At 40.5% G+C, this 25,282-nt stretch overlaps 1 protein-coding gene across 1 annotated transcript in view; it reads right to left on the minus strand.

Moving 5' to 3' along the window:
- Nucleotides 1-25,282, minus strand: part of CAP2 (CAP, adenylate cyclase-associated protein, 2 (yeast)) — a 207,510-nt gene that overhangs the window by 107,519 nt on the left and 74,709 nt on the right. Inside the window, exon 3 of the mRNA XM_006861016.1 lies at nucleotides 17,791-17,868. Coding sequence (XP_006861078.1) covers nucleotides 17,791-17,868 — 78 coding nt within the window. The remainder of the gene's footprint in view (nucleotides 1-17,790; nucleotides 17,869-25,282) is intronic.

Raw genomic sequence — 25,282 nt, forward strand, 5'->3', positions numbered from 1 at the left:
ACAAAGACTTACAGCCTTGGAAACCCTATGCAGGGTTGCTATGAGTCGGAACAGACTCCACAGCACATAACAACAACAACAACATTACAATGTCAAGGGGCTCTGGTAGTGTAGTGGTTACAATCTGGGATGCTAACCTCAAGGTCAGCAGTTTGAAACTACAGCCATTCCGCGGGAGAAAGATGAGGATATCTGCTCCTGTAAAGATTTACAGTCTCAGAAACCCTATACAGGGACGTTATGATGTGGAACCGACTCCACGGCACACCACCATTACAGTGTCAAATATGTAACCTATGTTGCTATTAGAAAATGTGCACATTTGTTCCATGCAAAAAGTAGAACATGTACTTTGACACAGAACTGGAGATGGTCAAATGGTCTAGACTATCAGAGCTTAGTATATGTTTATTACATTATTCCATTAGCATGTAAGTTCATTAAAAAAAAAAAAAAACAAAGCAAAAATCAGGGACAAAACACGAATGCTCTTGGAAGGATAGAGAAAATGAGCAACATTTCTCAACAGAAGCACTATCTTATATGGGAGAAATATGAAGTTTTCTGTTCCCATAAAGATTTAAAACCTTGGAAACACTACAGGGGTCGCTGAGTCGGAAACAACTCCATGGGACTTCACAACAACAAATTATTTTGTAAGAGACAAAATCTCTCTCTGAGTTCCATTAGTAATAAAATGAAAGTTCCAGTAAGATAAAAATCAGACAAGAATAAAACTTCACAAAGCATATTTGAAACCCACAAACAACAGATGGATGAAATGTGTAGTGACGTTCACGTGACAGGCCTTAGAAGCCCATTATCATGATGGTTCAGGTAGGAAGACCAAAACCTAACTAGCATTTTTAAAGACTTAAATTTATTGGACTTGATTGACTGTTGTTGTTATTTTTAAGTGTTGTCAAGTTGGTTCTGACTCACAGCGAACCTTGTAGAGGGTTTCCAAGGAGCAGCTGGTGGGTTTGAACCACCAACTTTGCTTTATCCCACAGCGCCACACCAGGATTATTTACTGCTAAATTAGCACTTAAGGAGAAAAAAACAAAAAGCTAAATCAAAGCAAGATTGAGTGACAAGTCTCATGCCTACTAGTTCCAGAACTGAAAAACCTGGATCTTTAATTTTTTTGCTCTCACTGATTGATATCAGGCAAATAATCTTTTGGGGCTTTCTTCTTTGTGTGCATGGAAATAATAATTTCTTCAACCCAACCCATAAGATAATTATGCTGAAGCCTTTAATGATGGAAGGCACACACCACAAGTATGGGGAGAGGATCCTCTTTCAGACGATCTGAGATTATCTTCTTTTTTTAAAAGATTGGTATTAACTTATCATGTACTATTTGTTTTCACAAAAGGAAACAAAATACCGACAAAAGGAGACTCAGTTAATAAATGACTTTAGGAGGTTTTCACCATCTGGAAGATCTGGGGTCCACTGGTTTTGGATGGTTTCTTCATTCTGTCACTTGTTGAACATCTGCTGAGTCCTGAGCACAGGGCTGGGCATTCCTTCTTCATAAGTACAAGACAATTACATCCTATTGGATCCACCCTGATAGTTTACTGGTAGTTTGGTGGTAGTAATTTCTATGATAGCTCATTACCTAAATCAACATTCAAATTGATTTGGTGCTAGAGATAGCACAAGACCATAGAATCAATCAGAGGAAAATGAACTGAGTTCAGGGTGGTGATTTGCTGTAGAATCAGTTCCAACTCATAGTGACCCTGTATAAGGTTTCCAAGGCTGTAAATCTTTACAGGAGCAGAAAGCCTAATTTTTCTCCCTTGGGGACACTGGTAGTTTCGATCTGCTGACCTTGTGGTTAGCAGTCTGCCTCATAACCCATTACGCTAGCAGAGCTCCTTGAGTTTAAGGTAATCTGACTCAAAATAAAGGTACAAAAGCAAGTGAAGGGAAATTAAAGTGATATGTGTTGTAACAACATAGGCATCCCCATCTTTCTCTCCTTCAGTAATGCCTTCTTAGTAATCTTTTACTTCCTCTATCTTGTTGTTTATTGGTCCAGTGGTGAGGATTTTTGTTTTCTTGACATTGAGATGCAATCCATATCGAAGGCTGTGCTCTTTAATCTTCATAAGTAAATATTTCAAGTCCTCTTCACTTTCAGCGATCAAGGTTGTATCATCTGCATATCGCAGGTTGTTAATGAGTCTTCCTCCAATCCTGATGCCACGTTTTTCTTCATAGAACCCAGCTTCTCGTATTATTTGCTCAGCATACAGGTTGAATAAGTATGGTGAAAGAATACAACCCTGTCTCACACCTTTCCCAATTTTAAAACTTTCAGTGTTCCATGTTCTGTTCGAACAACTGCTTCTTGGTCTAGGTACAGATTTCTTAAAAGTACAATTAAGTGTTCTGGAATACTCATACTTCTCAATGTTGTCCATAGCTTGTCATGATCCACACAATCGAAAGCCTTTGCGTAGTCAATAAAGCACAGGTAAACATCCTTCTGATATTCTCTGCTTTCAGCCAAGATCCATCGGACATCAGCAATGTTGTGGTTGTTTTTAAGTGATGGCAACTCATAGTGACCCTGTATAGGTTTCCTAGGAGCGGCTGATGAGTTTGAAACGTCGACCTTGCAGTTCAGTGCTTATCCTATAGTGCCACATGAGGACTCCTTCTCCACCTGGTTGCTGTTATTAAGGTCTGTCGAGTTGGTTCCAAGTCATAGCAACCCTGCATAGCATTTTCCAGGAGCGGCTGGAGAGTTTGAACAACTGACCTTGTGGGTCACGGTCCAGTGCTGATTCTACAGTGCTACATCAGGAGTCCCTTCTCCTGTTAAGTGCCACTGAGTAGAGTTGCCTCATAGATAACCTGTATAGGGTTTCTGAGGCTTTAAATCTTTGCGGGAGCAGAAAGCTGAATCTTTCTCCCACGTCTCTACCTTTATTCTTGTTGTTGTTAAGTGCCATTGAGTTGGTTCCAATTCATGGTGACCCTGCTCAGAGGCTGCACAATGCTGAACAAAGACTTAGAGAAGAAAATAAGGACAAAATGGTTCAGAGAAGCAATGGTCTGAAGCATTTCAAGGTGCAGAAACCAACCATTAGCTCGTAGCTCCTTACTTGTTGATAAATCATAAGAATAGGATTGCTTTTCTCTACCTTCTGTCCTTGAACATTTCCTGCTGTTCTTTCTCAACTCCTTTTCCTCTTCAAGCATCGGGAGATGGACAAACACTGAATACCAAGATCAGTCTCAACAGAAGCTCCCTATGCACCCTCTTTTGGTAACCAGCTACTGTTGAGTTGCCTCCAACACATGACCACTCATGTGTACTGGAGTAGAACTGTGCTCCTTACGGATTCCAATGGATGAATTTCTGCAAGCAGATCATTGGACTTTTTTTTCTAAGGAGGCTCTGAGTGAACTAGAACCTCCAATGTTCCAGTTGGTAGCTATATACATTTGCACCACTCAAGGACTTCTTGAATGGCATGATTCTTTGGTTGCTAGTTTTGAAAAGGGCAATTCAACCTCAAGTACAGTACTATAGAATTACTGAAAATGATATTAAAGATCTCTGTCCATGCCAGAGAAATGCTATGTAGAGCAAGACAGAAAAGGCAAGATTCTTACTTTCCTACCAGTAATATTTTAAGGATATGGATGGTCCAGTACATCCCTACAAAAAGACCATTCAAATTCTAAAAAGTCCAGTAAAGTTATTATTTATGACTATTTACGATAGCCATAATCAACTTCAGATAGGTAAGATATGATAAATACTTTTTAGGCACTGTATATGCAGTTAGAATTCACAGGGAACTTAATCTGAAATGGTATCTTTATAGCAACTTTACAGGACTTGGAACCACATGTCCCCATTTTAAATAATTATAGAGTTTATAGTTGTATTTTAGCTTTTATGATATGTAGTGTGTCTTCTTTATTTGCTGTCAAGTTGGTGAAACATGAAGTTGTAATTTATAATCCCATTTCTATGGGAAAACATCACCTACTTTATGGCTTTCTAAGAGAGTGTGGCAATGTGGGTTAATGTGCTGGACTGCAAAGTGAGATTGAGCCACAAAGTTGGTAGTTCAAGCTCACCAGCCGCTCCTCAGAAACCCTTTAAGGGTTGCCATGGGTCAGAACCAACTTGATGGCACTCACAACAATAACAACAAGAGGAAGCCCTATATATGTTCAAGTGCAGGATAATCAGTCCAAGGAAACAATGCAATTCCTATTGTTTGAACCTTTGTGTAAAATACTGACCATTGCTCTGTATGGAGAACCCATCGATACCAAGTTGAGAGAAACTCTGAAGTTGTATCGGGCTGCAGTTGCTCTAATTCTAATTGTATACTTGGCAGCTTCAGATGACTAACAGTGGGCATTCACAATTCCACAGCCTCAAGAAAGTACCACTCTTCACAATTTATATAAAAATCCCACACAGGGAAGGAGCTATCTACTGAGCATATTTTTCAACAGCATTTAAATATCAGGCCAGCTGGGTTTCCACAGTCCATGTGAATTTAATCAGAATGCCCTTCCCAGAGCCTACATTCTATAATCACTGAAGACTTGAGCTACATCTGTCACCCAAATCTGGTTGTGATCACTTGTCATCATTAGTTCCACACATCCAGAAATGAACCATTCTGTAGCACCCTCAAAGGCATGCATTTTGTAAAAGGATGCATAAGAAACAGGATGACGTCTTTGAAGAGAAAGACTTTATTAACATCTTATCGCTTGTTCTTCCACTAATCTTCCTTTCTCAAATTCCTACAAGGAATACATTTTTGAAAGTGTAAAAATCTACCAGTTATATGTCAGTTGATATCTAGAGATAGGTAGCAAAAAAACTTCCAAAGTTTTTCTTTGGTAAAGGATACACACACAGGCTTGCACACACACATAAACCAAAGCAAAAACAGTTGTGGAGGGTACTCCATCTCACAGTAATTCCATGTGAATAGAACAGAGTTTTATGCAACACTGGGTTCTTAATGGCTGGTTTTTTGTTTTACATTGTCAGACAAATAAGCTGTCCTTAAGCAAACTTGAACCTCCAACTTTTTCATTAGCAGTTGAGCACATTAACCATTTACTGTCATTTTGCTCTGTTCCATTCCTTTTGTCACTGTAATCCATTAACCTGGCTTTTATTCCCCAAAGAAAACAAAAGTGATCAGGAGCTTAAGCCTCTTTCTTCTTATCAAAACTGGCATCAGATAAAAAACATGATTTTTGCTAAGTGCTGTCAAGTCGATTCCAACACATTGGTTGGTTGGTTATGTGCCATGGAGTTGGTTCTGACTCATAGCGACCCTGTACAGGGTTTCCGAGGCTGTAAATCTTTATGGGAGCAGAAAAAGTGTCATCTTTCTCCCGCGGAACAGCTGGTAGTTTTGAACTGCTGACCTTGTGGTTTGAAGCCTGATTTGTAACCACTACACTACCAGAGCTCCTTATTCCAACACGTACTGACATAGCAACTCTGTATAGGGCTTCCAAGGAGCGGCTGTTGAGTTTGAACCTTTGAGCTTGTGGTTCTAACCGACCTAGCGGTCGAGGACTTGGGCTTACCCTACAGCATCAATACCAGGACTTCAACTCATAGAAACTTTGGTTCAGACCAAAATATGTCATGAAATTAAAGACACACCAACTATAACTTAACGGTTGTTAAGTGCTGTTGAGTCGATTCCAACCCATAGTGACCCTGTATAGGGTTTCCAAGGAGCGGCTGGTGAACTTGAACCACCAACCTTGTAGTTCAAATGACTTTGCAGTCTGACACATTAGCCCGCAGTGCCACTCCAGGGCGGAATTCTTTAAATTCTTGTTGGTGGTTGGTGGTTATGTGCCGTAGAGTTGGTACCGACTCATAGCGACCCTGTACAGGGTTTCTGAGGCTGAAAATCTTTACAGGAGCAGAAAGCCTCATCTTTCTCCCGCGGAACAGCTGGTAGTTTCAAACTGCTGACCCTGAGGTTATCAGCCCGATTTGTAACCACTATAGTCTGCACAAAAAACTACCATGGAATGTTGTGAAAATAACACATAAACAACTTGTGGCTTGGGGGACATTTACTACTTTGGTGTTGAGGAAGTTCAAAGATGTAAAAGTTTAATGCTGTTACAAGGGATAGCTAATCAGCTCCTAAAAGAGGAGAATGGATAAGGACAGTTCTAATGGTGTTTGTAAGGAGCTCTGGTAGCGTAACCACTACGAATCGGGTAGTGGTTATGAATCGGGCTGTGAACCGCAAGGTTAGCAGTTCGAAACTACCAGCTGCTCCGCGGGAGAAAGATGAGGCTTTCTACTCCCGTAAAGATTTACACCCTCGGAAACCCTGTACAGGGTCGCTATGAGTCGGTTCCGACTCCACGGCACATAACAACAACAACAACAATGGTGTTTGTGGATTCCTGGTGTGGTGCTGTGGGTTAATGCACCAGACTGCAGAGCCGTTTGAACTGCAAGGTCGGTGGTACAAGCTCACCAGCTGCTGCTCGGAAACCCTGCACAGGGTCGCTATGGGTCAGAACTGACTCGATGGCACTTAACAACAACAACAATGGTGTTTGTGGTGTTGGTCCGAGTCAGTGGAATTTAATGCCCGGAGATAGTAACATGTCAGATGAGTGCAAGTACAGACATATATGTATGAACCATGACAAATAACATCACCCAGACCCCATTTTCCAAAGTATGTTCTCAGACAAATGACGTAATTATTAGGAGAAGAGATGAGTGCCCCATTGCAGGCATCTAATAGATGTTGGTAAAAAAGAGCAACAAAAAAAGTCCTGAGAAGTAAGCTCATGGAGTAGAGAAAATTAAAGAGGACTGGAATATGTAACGTGAACAGGACATACCAGAGATCTGAAACATCGACTTACAGACAAATTTATCAAAGAAGTGATTCCAGAAATGGAAACACTCGTTCTCATAGCAGTGAATCCACCAAAACCTGACAAGAACATTTTTTCTTGTTTATGAAAAGTATACTCATCAAAGAAGCAGTATATCCCCTGTGGGTTTGCCTCTAGAAACCTAAGTGTTAAACTGCATCAGGGGAAGCAATGTGGAAAACAGAAGGAAAAAAGGAAAAAACAGTGTGTGTATTTAATGTTCTTTCTGAATGGAGAGACTCCAGTTCCAATACACTGGCATCCAGTAAGATGCTCTCGTATTCAAATCAAGAGAGGGGCTAGAAAATGCAAAAAAAACAACCAAAAAGGTATATTTCTGTCTTTATTATTCTGGCAATGTTGACTTGTTCCATTTCAAAATTTATATTTTAAAATCTCTGGAAAGGACCACGTGTTTCAATGAATTAGGCTATACAAGAGCAGTGAGTCTTCTTAAGACAATGAGGTATAATTTATGTTGGATCATTTGTAATTTTAGTACTTAGGGAAGTGTTTACATTTCAATTAAGAGCTAAACGTACAAATTAAAACTACTGCACAGTGAGGCTTAAATCCAGCCATCACTACTAGGTGCACATAAACACTAATATCAAATGATGGTTTTGTCATGTGATCTGTCCTCAGCACATACAAATATAGAACATGACCATAAAAAGAAGCAGACCATGCCCTCTCCTAAATAATTTATTACAGCTGATCCAGACTGGAATGCCAGCTGTAATTATCTTCTCCCCGCCTGCTATTTTCACATATACAGCGTTTTACAGATGATAGAGGCTACAGACTGCAAAGAGGACCCGCAATAAGGCTGCTGGAATGATTACCAAGTAGCAAATCCGAATCAAAGGCCAAAATATGTTTGGCTTTATAAAAGATTTGTTATAATAATGCAATGAACTCTTTTTTAAAAATTAATTTTCGATTCAGGCCATAAAAGACCAACTTGCAGCTCTCCCAACTTTTTATATCAAATTTATAGCAGTTAACATGCAAATATTTACTTAGCTGATTCACAGTGGAGAATGATAAATAGTGGATAATGATTTTATCCAAAATACAAAGTGATCCCAACATTTGAGTCAATGGAGAATGAAGAATTCCCTTGCCAGAGGCACAGTTTTGTCCTTTCTGTAGCATGAGTTAGCAAGGTAGTCGGGAATTTTAACAAACTTTGTATGACACAGAATTTTGCTCTCAGCTACTAACTGAAGGAGTCCTGGTGTGGCACTAGACAATAAGCACTGGACTTTTCAAAAAAAACAAGGTTGGCGGTTCAAACCCACTAACTGCTCCTCGGAAACTCTAAACAGGAGCACTATGAGTTGGAACCGACTTGACAACACTTAACAACAACAACAACAACACTAACTGATAGGTTGGCAGTCTGACTCTACTCAGGGCTCCAAGGGAGAAAGACCTGGCAATTTGCTTCTATAAACCCTGTGGGCCAACTTTACTCTGTCCCATGAGGTCACTATAGATGAAACTGACTTGACAGCACGTAATAATAATTTTGTAAAAGCAGATCACCACCTGGTCTTTCTGCTGCGGTGCTGCTGGGTAGATCTGCACTGCCAACATTTCAGTTAGTAGCTAAAAGCACCAGGGCTCCTTTCTATAAGATTAGCCAGAAAACTCTGTGGAACACAATTCTCATCTAGTCATTCAAGGCGGCATCATGAATCAGCATCAACTTTCAGGCAATGTTTTTTGGTTTAGTATGAAAGTCCTTGGACTCCAGGTATGGAATTGTGGGATCAGCACTGGTCTACGAACCAAAAGGTTGGCAGTTCAAACCCACCACGGTTCTTTGGAAACTGACTTGATGGCACTTAACAACAGATAAGCAGAGTTCAAACCTACCACCTGCTCTCAGAAATCCTACACAGGGTTGCTATGAGTGGTTTAAAATTAAGAAAGGTGTGCGACAAGATTGTATTCTTTCACCATACTTATTCAACCTGTATGATGAGCAAATAATCTGAGAAGATGGGTTATATGAAGAAAAACATGGCATCAGGATTGGAGGAAGACTCATTAACAATCTGTGATATGCAAATGATACGACCTTGCTTGCTGAAAGTGAAGAGGACTTAAACTATTACTGATGAAGATCAAAGACCACAGCCTTCAGTATGGATTACATCTCAATGTAAAGGAAACAAAAATCCTTACCACTGGACCAATAAACAACATTTTTTTCAACAGAGAAAAGATTGAAGTTGTCAAGGACTTCATTCTTCTTGGATCAACTATAAACACTCATGGAAGCAGCAGTCAAGAACATAAATGATGTATTGCATTAAGCAGATCTGCCGCACAAGACCTGTTTAAAATGTTGAAGAGCAAAGATGTCAGTTTGAGGACTAAGGTGCGCCTGACCCAAGCCATGGTATTTTCAATAACCTCATATGCATGTGAAAGCTGGACAGTGGATAAGGAAGACCATAGAAGAATTGATGCTTTTAAGTTATGGTGTTGGAGGAGAATATTGAAAGTACCATGGGCTACCTAAAGAACCAAAAATCCATTTTGGAAGAAGTGCAGTCAGAGTGCTCCTTAGAGGCCAAGATGGCCAAATTTCGTCTCTCATCCTTTGGACATACTGTCAGGAGGGACCAGTCGCTGGAGAAGGATATCATGTTTGGTAAGGTGGAGGGTCAGAGAAAAAGAGGAAGCCCCTCAACGAGATGGATTGGCCAAGTGGCAGCATCGATGGGCTCAAGCGTGGCAACAATAGTGAGGTTGGCCCAGGACAGGGCAATATTTCATTCTGTTGTGCAAAGAGTCGTTATGAGTTGGTATCGACTCGATGGCATCTAAACAACAACAAATGGGAACCGACTTGACACAATGACAACATGACATAGTAGATAAGATAGAGGGTATCATCCTTCTTTCTTAACCTTTTACCCCTCAGATAATCCCCTGTGTGTGATAACCCCCTCACTTCCTTTTGGCAGACATTCATTATCTAATTTATATCCAACACAAAGAGAGATGAGCTAATGTGCATTATCAGATTAGACAAAAAAACAAAAAAAGGGTCTCCATGAGAGATAGCCTAACAGGAAAGGATTTTAGCAAATCTTATCTGCCTCCATCACTGTTGGGCTTCTAAATACCTATAAAGCTACTAATGTATAGTCACAGTTCACAAACTCAACCACGGCTTTATACAGATAAAGCAAACAGTCTGGGCAGAAGAATGACAGAATCACTCTGCTTTCTGATTCTCCTCCTCTCAGCTTCCTGATAAACGAGTGATTAGCTTTCCTGTCAGGCTTCAGCATGGACTGGGTAGTTTCAGGCTGTCAACACAAGCTGACCCAGATGATATCACATATAGGCGGCTGCCTCTTTTTGTCTTCTAGTGCTTTTTTCTGCCTTTACCAGCATCTAGAACCAGCACAGAGAACCATCTTCATACACTAGCCAGGGTGTATTACTAAAGTAATTTTCCTAACATGGTAAGTCACGTGGAAAAACAACAGCTTCTTTTGCTTCGCTTCTCCGCCTATAGCATGCAATCCTACTTAGAAAGTTGTTAGGTGAAAAAAAAGAAGAAAAAACAATCCTGTAGGTATCAGCAAGTGATCGGTTTTTACCTGTTCTCCATAAATTGGATTTGAACAGATATTTTAATTGAGCTGCTTCTTTAGAAATTAGAAACATCCATTGCCTTTTTTTTTTTTTTTTTGAGTTAATAGTGAAGAGAATCAATTTGCAATATCAGTAAGAGCAGAAATGTATGCTTATTTATGAAATGAAAATATAGAGTAGATTTGCAAAAAGTCTAAAGGTTAGATTCTAAAGTGCCACTCTGTAGATGTTTCAACAGAGAAAGCAGGAAAACACCCGTGCTAAATGAAAACAGAGCATACAATATAACGGATACAAAGAATGGATCTAAAGACCCATTTAGAAATTATATACTTAAAAATTCATTAAAAACACTGACTTGGCACATATAAGTTGTTTATTTTGGTACATATAATTAACAGTAGTTACTCAACAGAACATTTTCTTTTTGTTTTAAGGAGGGGAAAAAAAAACTGCAACTTCATAGAAGCATTTTAAAGCAGTCATTTCATTTTATAGTATGGCCAGAATGACCTTACTGAATTGTGCTATCTGACATAAGGAATCCTGGTGTGGCGCTGGGGGCTAATGCGTCAGACTGCAAAGTCATTTGAACTGCAAGGTCGGTGGTTCAAGCTCACCAGCTGCTCCTTGGAAACCCTATACAGGGTCGCTATGGGTTGGAATCAACTCAATGGCACTTAACAACAACAATCTGAGCCCTGGCGTTGCGCTGTAGGATAAGCACTGAACTGCTTAACAACTATAGCATCAGACACACATACCCCCCGACAGCAGACTTTAGCAGTACTGATCTTGGCTATCAGTAGTTTCCTGACTGAGCAAGGACTTAAGAACATTTGGGAATTTGGCTTTACGCATTTCTTTACAATTTCCAAACCTACCACAATACCAACTCATCTACCTAAGGCATGCTCTGAAATTAAAGACACATGACTATTTTGTTTGGCCAATAATTTGATTCCTTATAGTTATAGCAAAACATTACATGCACAAAAAGGGCAAACTTGCTTTCATTAAAAGAAACTTGAGACCTAACTGTACCCATCCAACTGCAATTAATAATCATTTTAAAAATTAGTTGCTAGATCTGAAGGTCTTTCTTGTCTTTTTCTGGACAGACGCAGAGGGATAAACCTGGAAAAATCCACATGAGTTTTTGGAAAGACAACAAATTTTCACTAAGATTGACTTCATTTTAGCCCAACCTATTTATTCATCCTGGAGCCCTGGCATGGCGTTGTGGGTTAGTACGCTGGACTGCAAAGTCAGTTTGAACTGCAAGGTTGGCTGTTCAAGCTCACTGGTTGCTCCTCGGAAACCCTATACAGGATCACTATTTATGCATCCTGGCAGATTGGCGAGATGCTCACCAAATTTTTAAAATGTTGTTGTTTGGTGTTGCTCCATCCTCACAATTGTTTTATTTGAGACGGTTGTTGTACTCACTGTGTCAGTCCATCTCCTGAGAGTCTTCCTCTGACTCCCTACTTTACCGAGCATGATGTCCTTCTCCAGGCACTGGTCCCTCCTGATAATACGTTCAAAGGATGTGAGATGAAGTCTTGTCATCATCACTTCTGAAGAGTGTTGTTGTCAAATGCTGTCGAGTCAGTTCTGACCCACAGCTGGCAGTTCATGCTATATTCAAGATTCTTTGTCAACATCATAATTCAAAGGCATCAATTCTTCGTCGGTTGTCCTAATTTAGTCCAGTTTTCACATGCGCATGCACTACAGGGTGAAAACACCATGGCTTGGGTGGGTCAGGCACACCTGAAGTCCTCAAACTGACATCTTTGCCTCTTTACCACTTGCAAGAGTTCTTTTGCAACAAAAGTGCCCAACGCAGCGTGTCACTGGATTTCCTGACTGCTGCTTTCATAAGCTTTGATTGCAGATCCAATTAAAATAAAATCCTTAACAACTTCAGTCTTTTCTTCAGTTATGTTGCTTATTGGTTCAGTTTGAGGATTTTTGTTTTCTTTATGTTGAGGTGCATTCCATATAGAAGGCTGTAGCCTTCCATCTTCATTAGTAAGTACTTCAAGTCTTCTTCACTTTCAGAAAGCAAAGTTGTGTCATATGAATATCGCAGATTATTAATGAGTTTTCCTGGAATCCTGACACCATGTTCTTCTTCAGATAATCCAGTTTCTCGGATTATTTGCTCAGCATACAGATTGAGTAAGTATGGTGAAAGGATACAACCCTGACACACACCTCTCCTGATTTTATACCGCTCAGTATTCCCTTGTTCTGTTTGAACAACTGTCTCTTGGTCTATGCATTGGTTCCACATGAGCATAATTAAGTGTTCTGGAATTCACATTCTTTGAAATGCCATCCATGAGTTTTTATGCTCCTTTGCAGAGTCAATAAGATACAAGGTAAACAACTTTCCAGTGTTCTTTACTTTTAGCCAAGGTCCCTCTAATTTTAACTGTAATATCCCTTGTGTCATATCCTTTTTTTGAATACAGTTTGAATTTCTGTCATTTCACTGCTGATGTACTTTACTGTTGCTACCATTTTTGTATCATCTTTAGCAAAATTTTATTTAGGTGTGATATAGATATTTTTCAATAATTTCTGCATTTTGTTGGATCACGTTTCTTTGGAATGGGCACAAATATAGCTCTCTTTCAGTTGGTTAGCCAGGTAGCTGCCTTTCAAATTTCTTGACATAGATGAGTGAGTGCTTTCAGAATTGCATCTGTTTGTTGGATTATCTCAACTAATTGGCATTCTGTCAATTCCTGGAGCCTTGCTTTTCGCCCGTACCTTCAGTGCAGCTTGGACTTCTTCCTTCAATAACCATTTCTTCGTGACCATATGCTACCTCCTAAAATGGTTGAACGTGGATCATACAGGTTGTCTCAATTTTCCAGCTGCTTTTGCAGTTAGAACATCCAGCCCTAGCCCATAAAGTCTTCCCAGGAATAATCTTTCATTGTCTTTCCCAATTCAGTGGCTAAAGACCTGAAGGAAATGAGGGACACAAGACAGAAAAAGCCTGGGTCCCTAAATGACCATGTAGAAGGATGTTAACCAAGAAGGATGTTAACCAGAGTAGAAAGGCTTTGAGATCTGGAGACTGCTTACAAAAGCTGGTGAACTACTCTAAAACACACACTTTTCTCATTTGATCCTCACAATAATTTCATGGGGTAGGAATTATGATTATGCCTATTGTAAGACAATTGTCTTTCCCCAAGTGGGTAACTTGACAAGTTAGTTTGGTTAGTATGTCTCCGTGGAAATGTGTTGTGGGCTTTACCAGTTTAATTTATCAGTGAACTCAATCAGTTACCATTGAGTCAATTCTAACTCATGATGACTCCGGGTGTTGCATGTTGTTGTTAGGTGCCATCCGGTTGGCACCAACTCATTGCGACCTTATGCACAGCAGAACGAAATACCATCTGATCCTGGGCCAACCTCACTACCGTTGCCACACTTGAGTCCATGGATGCTGCCACCTGGCCAATCCATCTTATTGGGGGTCTTCCTCCTTTTCTCTGACCCTCTATCTTACCAGGAGTTGTATAGTAGAACTGTATTCCACAGGTTGTGAGCTTTCAGAGGAACTGCCAGGCTTTCCAAAGGTTCAAACCTTTCAGTTAGCAGCCCAGCTCTTAACTCTCTGTGCCACCAGGGACCCTACAATTTTCCAAAAGTCACCCAGCAAAAGACTGATGGTTTCAAAATTGAGGAGACATAGATGAATTTATTTTTTTCCATTTGGATTAGTAGTTAATAACTAGAATGTCTGGGATACAAATCCACGTCTGCTCAATCCAAGCTTTCTTCTCTTAACTACTTGCATAAATTTATATAGGTGTGGTTCAGAAAAATCCCAAACCTATTTATGCCCTCTGATAATCTAGATCTATCAGGGCTCCTAAATAAATAGCAGATATGTGAAAGTTACTGCCCCTAGCTTCCTTGCTTAGTTTAAGAGATACGCTCTTGCCACATTTCATTACTGGTTCCATGCCTTTGACAGCACTGTGCTGGGGACGCACATGCACTTAGATATAGAAGATTATCCAGAAGGAGTCTCTAACTCTCCACTGGCCTCCAAGTATTCAGACTGTATAAACAATGAAATGAAAGAGAAACCGTCTCCGATTCTTGCTCTGTGCACAGGAAGGCAGTATTACCTTTTCTAGTGCAACCCCACATAAAAACAGAAAAGGAGAGGGAGGTCTGAACTCTCTCTCTCTCATTTCTGGCAGAACAGACAGCATAGATTTACTAATCTTTTTGATAGACTCAAATCCATAGAACAGTCAGTGACCACAAATCATTTCCCCTGGAGTTGGGAAAGTTAGAGTTAAAATTTTTCTCTATGTACTGGGGAGTGCACACTGATCCTATGCAAATCTACACACATACAACATCCCCCTCTCCCCCGTTTCATTGTCAGTTCTTTGCAGCACAAGAAATGCTGGAGAAAATATGGAAAGTGTACGTGGGAAGGTAGAAGGAAGCCTGCTGTTCTTAGGGCACAGCAGCTGTGGTTCTCCAATCCCATGGTGCTGCCCATCTGCTAATGCAAATTAGCCACTACCAGATGAGACGGGTTAGGTGGGGGACCTGGGAACTCCCCTGGTGATAGTCTCCCTTGGGTTTGAGGCCAATATGTGGCCTCAGAGGCACTGGCCTGTTTGAGGCCATATTTTCAGCTCAGACCTGAGTTTTGTGGTCACCCCAAGTTGAGATAATTAGAGATCATTTCTTAGGTCTCTTATGCTTTAAATCATTTCCTCTCAAAATATGTGTCAACGAGGTTGGACCATGCTTCTGGGTATTATGCAGTTATCCCAACTTTGTGGCCTGATAAAATTATCTTATGTGTTACAAATCCTTACCGCTAGTGAAGCATTAAACTGCTAACCACAAGGTCTACAGTTCAAACCCATCAGCTGCTCTGTGGGAGAAGGATGAGGTTGTCTGCTCCAATAAAGGTTTACAGTCTCACAAAGGCGAAGCTGTAGTTCTAGTCTGTTCTATAGAGTCACTAGGAGTCAGAATTGGCTCAACAGCAAAAGGGCTTTTGTTATTGTCCTTGTTACAAGCCACTGAGGTATTGGAGATGTTTGTCATTGCAGCATACCACAGCCTACACTGACTGATACAGAAATGTTAGGGAAAAGATGATGAATCTGATAATTAACTATTAAGTCTGTTGTCTTTGTAGGGATTTCAGGTTTGCTGGTTAAACTATGGTGACACAGACCAGCAACTTCAGCACCACCTGAAAGCCTCATGGTGGTGGTGTGCTGTGGAGTCGGTTCCGACTCATAGTGACTCTGTACAGGGTTTTCAATGTGTGGCTGGTGAGTCTGAACCACTGACCTTGCAGTTCAAACCGACCTCGCGGTCCAGTGCTTTATCCTATAGCGCCATATCAGGTCTCCATATATGAGTCTATGATGGTGGTAGTTATGTGCTGTGGCGTCGGTTCTGACTCATAGCGACCCTGCACAGGGTTTCTGAGGCTATAAATCTTTACAGGAGCAGAAAGCCTCATCTTTCTCCTGTGGAAAGGATGGTAGCTTAGAATTGCTGACCCTGAGGTTAGCAGCCTGACTCTACACTACCAGAGCTCCTTGAGAATCTCAGGCCCCACCCCAGACCCTGCATTTTAAGAAGATTCCCAGGGGATTCAAATGTAGGTTAAAGTTGAGAATCAGTGGTCTAGAGGAAGCTAGAAATGAGAGTCGGAAGCCCCTGGAATACATGGAAGCCACAATGATGTATTAATGGTTGTGGTTGTTAGGTGCTGTCCAGGCAGTTCCAAATCACAGAGCTCCTCTGCACCACAGATGGAAACACTGCCCAGTTTTTCTGTACCATCCTCACAATTTTTATTATGTCTGAGTCCAGTGTTGTTGCCACTGTGCCAATCTATCTCATTGGGGCTCGTCCTCGTTTTCACTGTCCCTCCACTTTACTAAGCATGATGTCTTTTTCCAGGGACTGGTCTCTCATGACAACATGCCCAAAGTATGAGAGATGAAGGCTCGCCATCCTCGCATGGGAGAAGCATTCTGGCTGTATTTCTTTCAAGACAGATTTGCTTGTTCTTCTGAAAGTCCATGGTACTTTCAAAATTCTTCTTCAATATCGTAATTCAAATACATTGATTCTTCTATGGTCTTCCTTATTTACTAACTTTTACATGCATACAAGGAGACTGAAAATATCATAGCTTGGATCAGGCATACCTCGTGATTATATGACATCTTTGCTTTTTAACACTTTAAAGAGGTCTGTTGGAGCAGATTTGCTTAATACAATATGTCTTTTAATTTCTCTCTCTTTTTTTTCAATCCACAGAGTGTTGTTGTTCCAAGGTTGTATACTTATGTCATTGTTTACTTCTATCCCCTTTAGCCCTGTGTACTCCTCTGCCATGTCTTCATCTGTCTTTATCACACCTGCCAACCTCTCTCATCTTGTATATTGCCCTCCCTATTTAACCCTATAAACTGGTGTGGTGCTGTGGGTTAATGTGCTGGACTGCAAAGTTGGTTTGAACCGCAAGGTCAGTGGTTCAAGCTCACCAGCCACTCCTTGGAAACCCTGCACAGGGTTGCTATGGGTCGGACCCAATTTGATAGCATTTAACAACAACAGTAGCAACCCTATAGCCAGTGAATTAGTCTCCCTCCCCTCCCACCCATGGCAACCATCAAAGAATGTTTCATTTTTGTCTTTTAAACTCTTAGATATTTGTGGGATGTAAAATTATATATTCCTCCTTTACCCATTCCATCCATATATCTATGGCCAGAACACAGTTGTTCCAGGGTTGTGTATACATCACTAGTGACATCCATCCCCTTTACCCCATGTGTCTTTGATTTCTTAACTGCTGCCTCCATGAGTGTTAATCGTGGATCCAAGCAAAAGGAAGTCTTTGACAACTTCAATCTTTCCTAAATTTAGCATGATGTTATTGATCGGTCCAGTTATTTATTAGTGGCCAGAGAACATTACTGTCTCCCCATCCCTCAGCAATGGGTATGCATTTTTAAAACACGTATCTATTAAGATTATAAAGACGGAAGAAGTGTTGTATGTCATGGTCAGAATTGGAAAAGGGACCTATGTGTGCTTAGAGTCTCCAATTTGGGGATGCCTCTCACACGACACACTTCTGCTGTTTCCTTCTTTCTAGTTCATACTGCTCATCCCCTAGATCACTGCGTCTCTTACCTCTTGGGGTTGTTGGTACTGAGAGGCCATCAGGAGGAAAGCCCGCTGTGCCTGGAAGGCGCTGTGTACCATTTCTGCCTGGAATAACGAAGAAGACAGCTGTTTAAATGTTTGCGCTCCTAAACAAAAGGCTACCATGTGATCCAGAAATTCCACTTCTAAGCATATATCTAATAGAAACAAAAACATGTTCACACAGAAACTTATACACAAATATTTATTCCAGCTTTATGCACAATAGCCAAACGGAGGATGAATGGATAAACAAAATCTAGTCTCTATCTGTGCAATGAAATATTATTCATTCAGAATGAAATTCTGATCTACACTGTGACATGGATAAACCTTGTAAACGATGCTAAATGATTATACTAAATGAAAGAAACCGGTTCACAAAATAAACACATATTACGTGATTCCACTGACACAAAATGTCCAAAACAGGCAAAGGTATAAAGACAGAAAGTTGATTAGTGGTTACCAGGGATTGTGGGGCTGGGGGAGAATAGAGTGAGGAGTGATTGCTAATAGATACAAAATTTATTTTTGGAATGATGAAAATATTCTGGAACTAGGAAGTGGGTATGGTTGTGCAACTTTGTGAATGTAATAAAAAACATTGACTTGTACAATTTAAAAGACTAGATGTTATGATTTATGAATTCAGAAGCTGTTAAAACAGAGTATAAAAATGCAATTGTTTTCAGAGGATGTCTCTCTTACTCTCTTTCATCTTGTGCTTAAATTTGCTCTCCTCCTTTTGAGTGGAAAAAGGATTCAGTTCATAGCGACCCTATATAGGGTTTCCAAGTTTGAACCACCGACCTTGCAGTTCAAACCGACCTTGAGGTCCTACTCAGGTGCCACACCAGGACTCCAAATAATAAGAATAATTCTAAAAGTATAGATTTTAATTATGATTAAACAGTACAGATCGAAAGAAAACAAACTGTTCATGTTCAGACAAAACTTTTTTTTAACCTTAAAATGATCAGTTCTAAAGCAAAATAACTATTATGTCATAATTGATTATCTTAAGGTTTAAAAAAATTATGAAATATTGAGAGAGTGGAATAGAAATGTGTTTGCATTTTAGATTTCATGTCATAATTTTAGGTGATACTGATTCACTTCAAAGATGAAGACATATATACTCTCCTACTTCCTTCTATCCTTCGTCTATCTTCCATAGTCTGAGCAGCATATCCAAGGAGCAGCTGGACCCTCGATCTTGTGGCTACCAGTCCAATGTTTATCCTACAGTGCCACACCAAGACTCCTCCGTAATATAATTATTTTTTATTATGCCCAATGGATATCATTCTGTAATACTAATTTTTATAGTTGTTACATTTAAACAAGCATAGTGGTTCCTACGGGAACACAGTGGTTCCACACCAAAAGCACCTGACTGAATCACAAGGTTGGTGGTTCAGGCACACCAGCAGTTCCGCGGGAGAAAGATGAGGCTTTCTGTTCCCACAAAGCTTTATGGCCTTGCAAACCCTTTCATGCCTCATTTTACCATGGCTGAGTTATTCATAAGGTATTTTGATATATATAGTGTTTTTTTTTTTAAATGAACTGGACCTTTAATATAAAATATTTCCTTTGGAAGGATCACACAGATTCTTTTGTTCTATTGGTGGTGGTAGTGATATGCCATGGAGTTGGTTCCGACTCATAGTGACCCTGTACAGGGTTTCCAAAGCTGTAAATCTTTACCGGAGAAGAATGCCTCATCTTTCTCCTGCAGAACAGCAGGTAGTTTCGAACTGCTCACCTTGATGTTAATAGCCTGATTCATAACCACTACATTTCCAGGTGGTGGTGGTGATGTGCCGTGGAGTTGGTTCCGACTCATAGCAACCCTGTACAGGGTTTCCAAGCCTGTAAATCTTTATGGGAGCGGAAAGCCTCACCTTTCTCCCACGAAACAGCTGGTAGTTTCGAACTGCTGACCTTAAGGTTCGCAGCCCGATTTGTAACCACTACGCTACCAGAGCTTCTTCCAGAGCTTCTTGTTATTGTTAAATGCTATCTAGTGTATTCCGACTCATAGCGACCCTGTATAGGGTTTCCAAGGAGCAGGTGGTGAGCTTGAACTACTGACCTTGCAGTTCAAACAGCCTTGCAGTCTGATGCATTAGCCCACAGCGCCACACCAGGAGTTCCTTAGGCTATGCATATTTCCCTGCTATCTTTAATGATATCTTGATAAAATATAATATCCTTGGGCCACTTTCTTTCTCCTTATTCAGACAGCATAGCACTAAATACTTCAGTGAGGAGATCTGAAGTCTGAAGCCAGCTTTTTTTTCCCCCTTTCTTTCATAGGAGACAGACTTTTCCTGGTGTGACTTCTGAAGAATGATGTCTTTATCCTTGAGATGTGATAGGATAAAATATGTCTGGATTTGAAAATTCTTTATTATATTTCCTAGAACAGATTTGGTCCTTTTTTCATTTCTGGGAAATTTTCTTATATTTTTAAACATATCTTCTGTTCCGTTTTTTAGATTTTCTACTGAGACTCCAATTATTATTCTCATACTGCAACATTTGCATGTCTTCATATCTTTGAGAGTCTCTCCGTCTTTAATCTCCTTATCTGCCATCTATATTCACTGTGATTATATGAATACTTGTCTATTGATAGTAAATCTATTTTCAATAGTGTCTCTTCTGTATTTTAGCATTTTAATTTATGCATCATTTCTACAATAGTGTTGCTTTATTTCTTGATGTTTTTTGTTAGATTTGCAATTTCCCTTTTCATCTCATTCTTATTGTTTTATTACCTTGTCTCTAGGTTATCTGAAAAAATACTCTATTCTTTACTAAGTTGTATTTGTAAGAACTTATATAAGTTGTATTGTGAAGAATCTGTTTCTGTCCTTTAAGTTTCATTGTCTTCAAGGGTAAACCCATGCCTGTCCTTTGCATGCTGGTTCTGTTTGGACAGATCATTTATATCTGCCATGCCAATTCTTTTTATCTGTTCCCAACAGAGCAGCTCTGGGCAGATATTCTAATTGTTCTGATAAAGTGTGGGTGAGTTTTTTAGCACCATATGGGAGACCAGTTAATTTTCCCTTTGAAGAAGCAGTTTGAGGGCTAAATGCTTTGAGTTCAGACTACTTTTCTGAGTCCTAAAAGAACAGGGGACAGGGAAAGGTAAAGCTCAGCTGAGGTAATACCCAGTCTTTATCCTGGGTACCATTCAGGTACAAATTCTGGGAAATTGTTACATAGCCTATCCCAGGATTCACTCAACCTACTTCTGACACCCTCCATTCTGATGGGGTGCAATCCACAGACTTTAGACCATCCCCCAGTTTTAGAACCGAGTCCTGAAGCCTACTCATCTACAGAGGGAGGTAGTCCCATGTTTGTTTGTTTTTTTCCTGTTTTATGCAAGGGGGATTTCAAAAATTCATGGAAAAATGGAAAGAAATATAATGGAATTTTCCCACAAACTTTTTGAAGGTCTCTTGTGTTTTCCTTTCTTGATTTTAGTTCTCTTAGTGTGGCCCTGTAGGACCAGCACTGGACTGTGAACCACAAGACTGGCAGCTCAAACCTACTAGCTGCTCCTTGGAAACTCTGTACAGGGTTGCTATGAGTTGAAACCAACTTGACAGTACTTAACAACAATAAAGTATGTCTTAAGAGTAGGCTGTCCGCGCCTATAATAACGTCCAGTCTCAGAAACTCTAAGGAGCACTTAGATCCTATAGGGTCACTTTGAATCCAAATAGACTGGATGGGAATGGAAGAGAGTGGAAAAGTTATGTCTTCAAGGAGTTGGTGAATAGGGACAGAGTTTGGAACCAAAAACTGCCCCACTACCTACGTACCCACTGCCACGAATCAATTCTGACTCACAGTAACTCGAGGGTTTCTGAAATGGTATATTTTCTCCAATGGAGTAGCTTGTAGGTTTGAATCACTAATCTTGTGGTTAGCAGCCTCATAATTAACCCACTGCACACCAGGGCTTCTTACAAATGGCCCAACCATCAGTTAATGAAACATACTGTTTTAGGTGATGGGTATTTGGTTTGGTTACTACCACTAAATTTTCACTTTCACTTATTTCTTGGGCTCATTTTGGGGAAGGGAACACTTCTGTAATTCAGTTTTATGTTGCCATCTTATCAAGAAAGCCCTATATTTGCCTTTATGAGGCTTCATCATGTAAGTTTATATTCTTCTGAATGTACTGATGGCATCTTTAATCTCTTCTTGTTAGCATCACATCTGTTTGGGGTCCATTTCCATCTCTCTGCCATCTTGGATGTGACTTAGCTTCTGATGGATACAGGAGAACCAGCTTAATACACTTTCAAAACCAGTTATCTAGAGTATCAATAACAAGTTAATTTCATCCTGGTGTCATTATTGGGTCATTATCTGGCCTGGACGTGTACACGTGTAAACTAATTGGAAAATGACTCTGTAGTTAGCAGAATCATAATTCTTCTTCATTACATTGTTCATCAGTTGACAAGTTTTCCAAAATATTTACTGAAATGATCACCTTGGTTTTGTTTCTGACTTTCCTTATTAGTTCTCTTCCAAGGATTTTTACCCCCAACTAGGAAAAATGGAGTCCTGGTGTGGTGCTGTGGCCTAATGTATCAGACTGTAAATTTGTGTGAACTGCAAGGTCAGTGGTTCAAGCTCACCAGCTGATCCTTGGAAACCCTATACTCGGTGCTATGGGTTGGAATCGACTTGACAGCACTTAACAACAGCAAGAGGAAAATGCCTGAAACCAAATCAAGCTTTGTTGGTCACTTACATTTAAAATCACACATTCTGTCATCATCAACATAGCACATTTCTCACGGATGTTTAAAGAAGCGTATGTTTTTCTCAGTCATTTGGAGTATACCAGTTTCTTTGTTGTGGTAGCTTGATTGATTGCTGGTTTTTTATTGCTCAAACTCTCAAATTTTGAACATTTCTTCAGGAAGAATAGAGAATTTTCAAGTTTCACTCTCCTGGTGACCATAATGATGGTATGAATGTGTAATTCTGAGCCTCGGGAATGTTTATCCATGTTTCTTAATTACCCGGGGCTGCCATAACAGATGGTTCTAGTGTGGTGCTGTAGGATAAGCACTGGACTGTCAACCACAAGGTTGAGGTTTCAAACCCATCAGACACTCCTCAGGCACACAGGGTTGCTATGAGTCACAACCGACCTAACAGCACACAATAGCTGTAACAAAAATGTCACAGTGAGTGGCTTTTATTTATTTCAGGAGGCTACAAATCTGAACTCAGGATGTGGCTCTGGGGCAAGTCCTTCTTTGTTAGTAGCCCCAAGAGTTCCTTGGCCTTCTTTAGTGCTCTTTGGCAGCTGTTTTCCCCCTGTGTGAGTTCTTTTTATAACTCAGAAGTGATGAGATTTAAGGATCCATCCTACACCAGTATGACCTCAGTCACAAAACTGAAGAAACACCCTATTTCCAAACAGGATCCCACTCACAGGTACAAAGGCCAGGATTTAACACATAGATGTGGGGATTTCAATCCACAACACCATGTATCAAAATGTCTGTTTCCAGGCCTGCCTTTGTGCTGCCTGGGTTTGCCTGCAAGGTCTCGAATGTCATGAGTTGCGAGTCCAGAGCTGCTGCCAACACCATCACCCAGAAACCGTGGACCAGAGAGCCTTTGGGTGCCTGGGCCTCCCCAGCCCCACACGAGACCCTCTGGGGGCTCTTACCCACCAACCAAGTGTTACTGGCCCCAGAATGCTGCCCAGCCTGTCCTGCTGGGCAGACTATGCCTGTCTCTTTCTCTCTGTGTGGCGTCCACCCTCCAATCCTATGCCTTCTGTCCCCTCGTTTACCAAGCATGTCTATTTATAATGAAAACAAAAAATGTGTATTTCCTACTGGACATCTGTCAGTCTCTACTGACCACATTTCCAAAAAGAAGATTATGAAATACAACTTCCCACTACTTATATATAAATAGCTGCACTCCTCCTGATAAAGTTAATATGAGGGGACTTCAAAAAGTTTGTGGGAAAATTCCATTGCCATTTCATTCCATTATTCCATGAACTTTTTGAAGCCCCTTGCCATCAAGTTTGCTCCTACTCCTAGGGACAGGGTTTCTGAGGCTTTACGTCTTTGAGTGAGCAGAAAGCCTCATCTTTCTCCCAGAGTGGCTGGTGGGCTCCAACTGTGGACGTTGTGGTTCGCAGTCCACTGTTTATTGTTGCTATGGGAACAGTAAATTGGGATCGCTTGATTATTGTAGTTAAAACTCGTCTCAAAGGTGGCATTAACAATATTTTGTACTTACTATAAGATTAACACTATCAATTTTTTTTTTTACTTTCCCCTAGAAGAACATTTAGCCTGTTGCTGGTAAAGAAGTTGTCTGGTAGTTCTGATGAGCAAAGATAGCAAATTTCATCAATTAGTTTCTTTACACAAATGGCCTTTCATTCCACTTACTTTACTGAAGTTATGGTTGGAGAAGGGTTGACTCATAGCAACCCTGTGTAGGATTTCCAAGGCTGTAAATCTTTACAGGAGCAGAAAGCCTCATATTTTTCCCCAGTGGGAAAAACCTCTATCAACCCAGCTAATAATCCACTACACTACCAGGGCTCCTAGAAGACTGGCTATATATCTAGATGTCTTTAACTCTCTCTTGACTTAGGATTCAAACCTTTCTGAGGATTCAATTGCATGCTTCTCCATTCAGCTTCTTTGAGGAACTCTGAGCATAATTAATAGACTACAACCAAAGCCAAATCCCTAAATGGTGCTAACAGTTAAACAATGGATTACAGACCAAAAGGTTGGTGGTTCAAACCTACCCAGAGGCACCTCAGAAGTAAGGCCTGGTTATCTGCTTCCATAAGGTTACAGCCTTGAAAACCCTCTGGAGCAGTTCTACTCTGCACACTAGGGGTCAACATGAGTTGGAATTGACAACAACAGCCACCAGCCAAACAAAACCCCACCAGTTTCTACGGAGTCACTTCCAACTCTTGGGAATCCGCTGTGTGTAGGGTAAAACTGCACTTCACAGTGTCTTCCGCGGTTGTGACCATTCCGAGACATACTGCCAGGCCTTTCTTCCAAGGAACCATTGAGTGGGTTTGAACTGCCAACCTATCAGTTAATAGTCAAGTGTGTAACTGTGTCACTACCCAAGGACTCAATGTAGATTCTAAGTTGCTCTTATCTATAACCTTATCATTCCAACTTTCAGATATGCTAATCCATCTGCTTCTTACGTCTGGAAAGTTCAGACGGGCCTCTCACTGCTTAGCACCCTATGTAAAAAAATATTTTTAAATGCATTATTGTGAATTATGTGATAGTTTACATGGGAGGACATCAGCTTCACATTGATCCTGTGGTATATCATTTCATTGACATGGTTACGATCCCCTCCATGCATCATCCACCAACCAAAGGGTATACCCTGCAAGCCTGCCCCCCAGTCATCCGCA

Source organism: Chrysochloris asiatica, unplaced genomic scaffold (assembly GCF_000296735.1).
Source record: "Chrysochloris asiatica unplaced genomic scaffold, ChrAsi1.0 scaffold00040, whole genome shotgun sequence".
NCBI lineage: Eukaryota > Metazoa > Chordata > Mammalia > Afrosoricida > Chrysochloridae > Chrysochloris > Chrysochloris asiatica.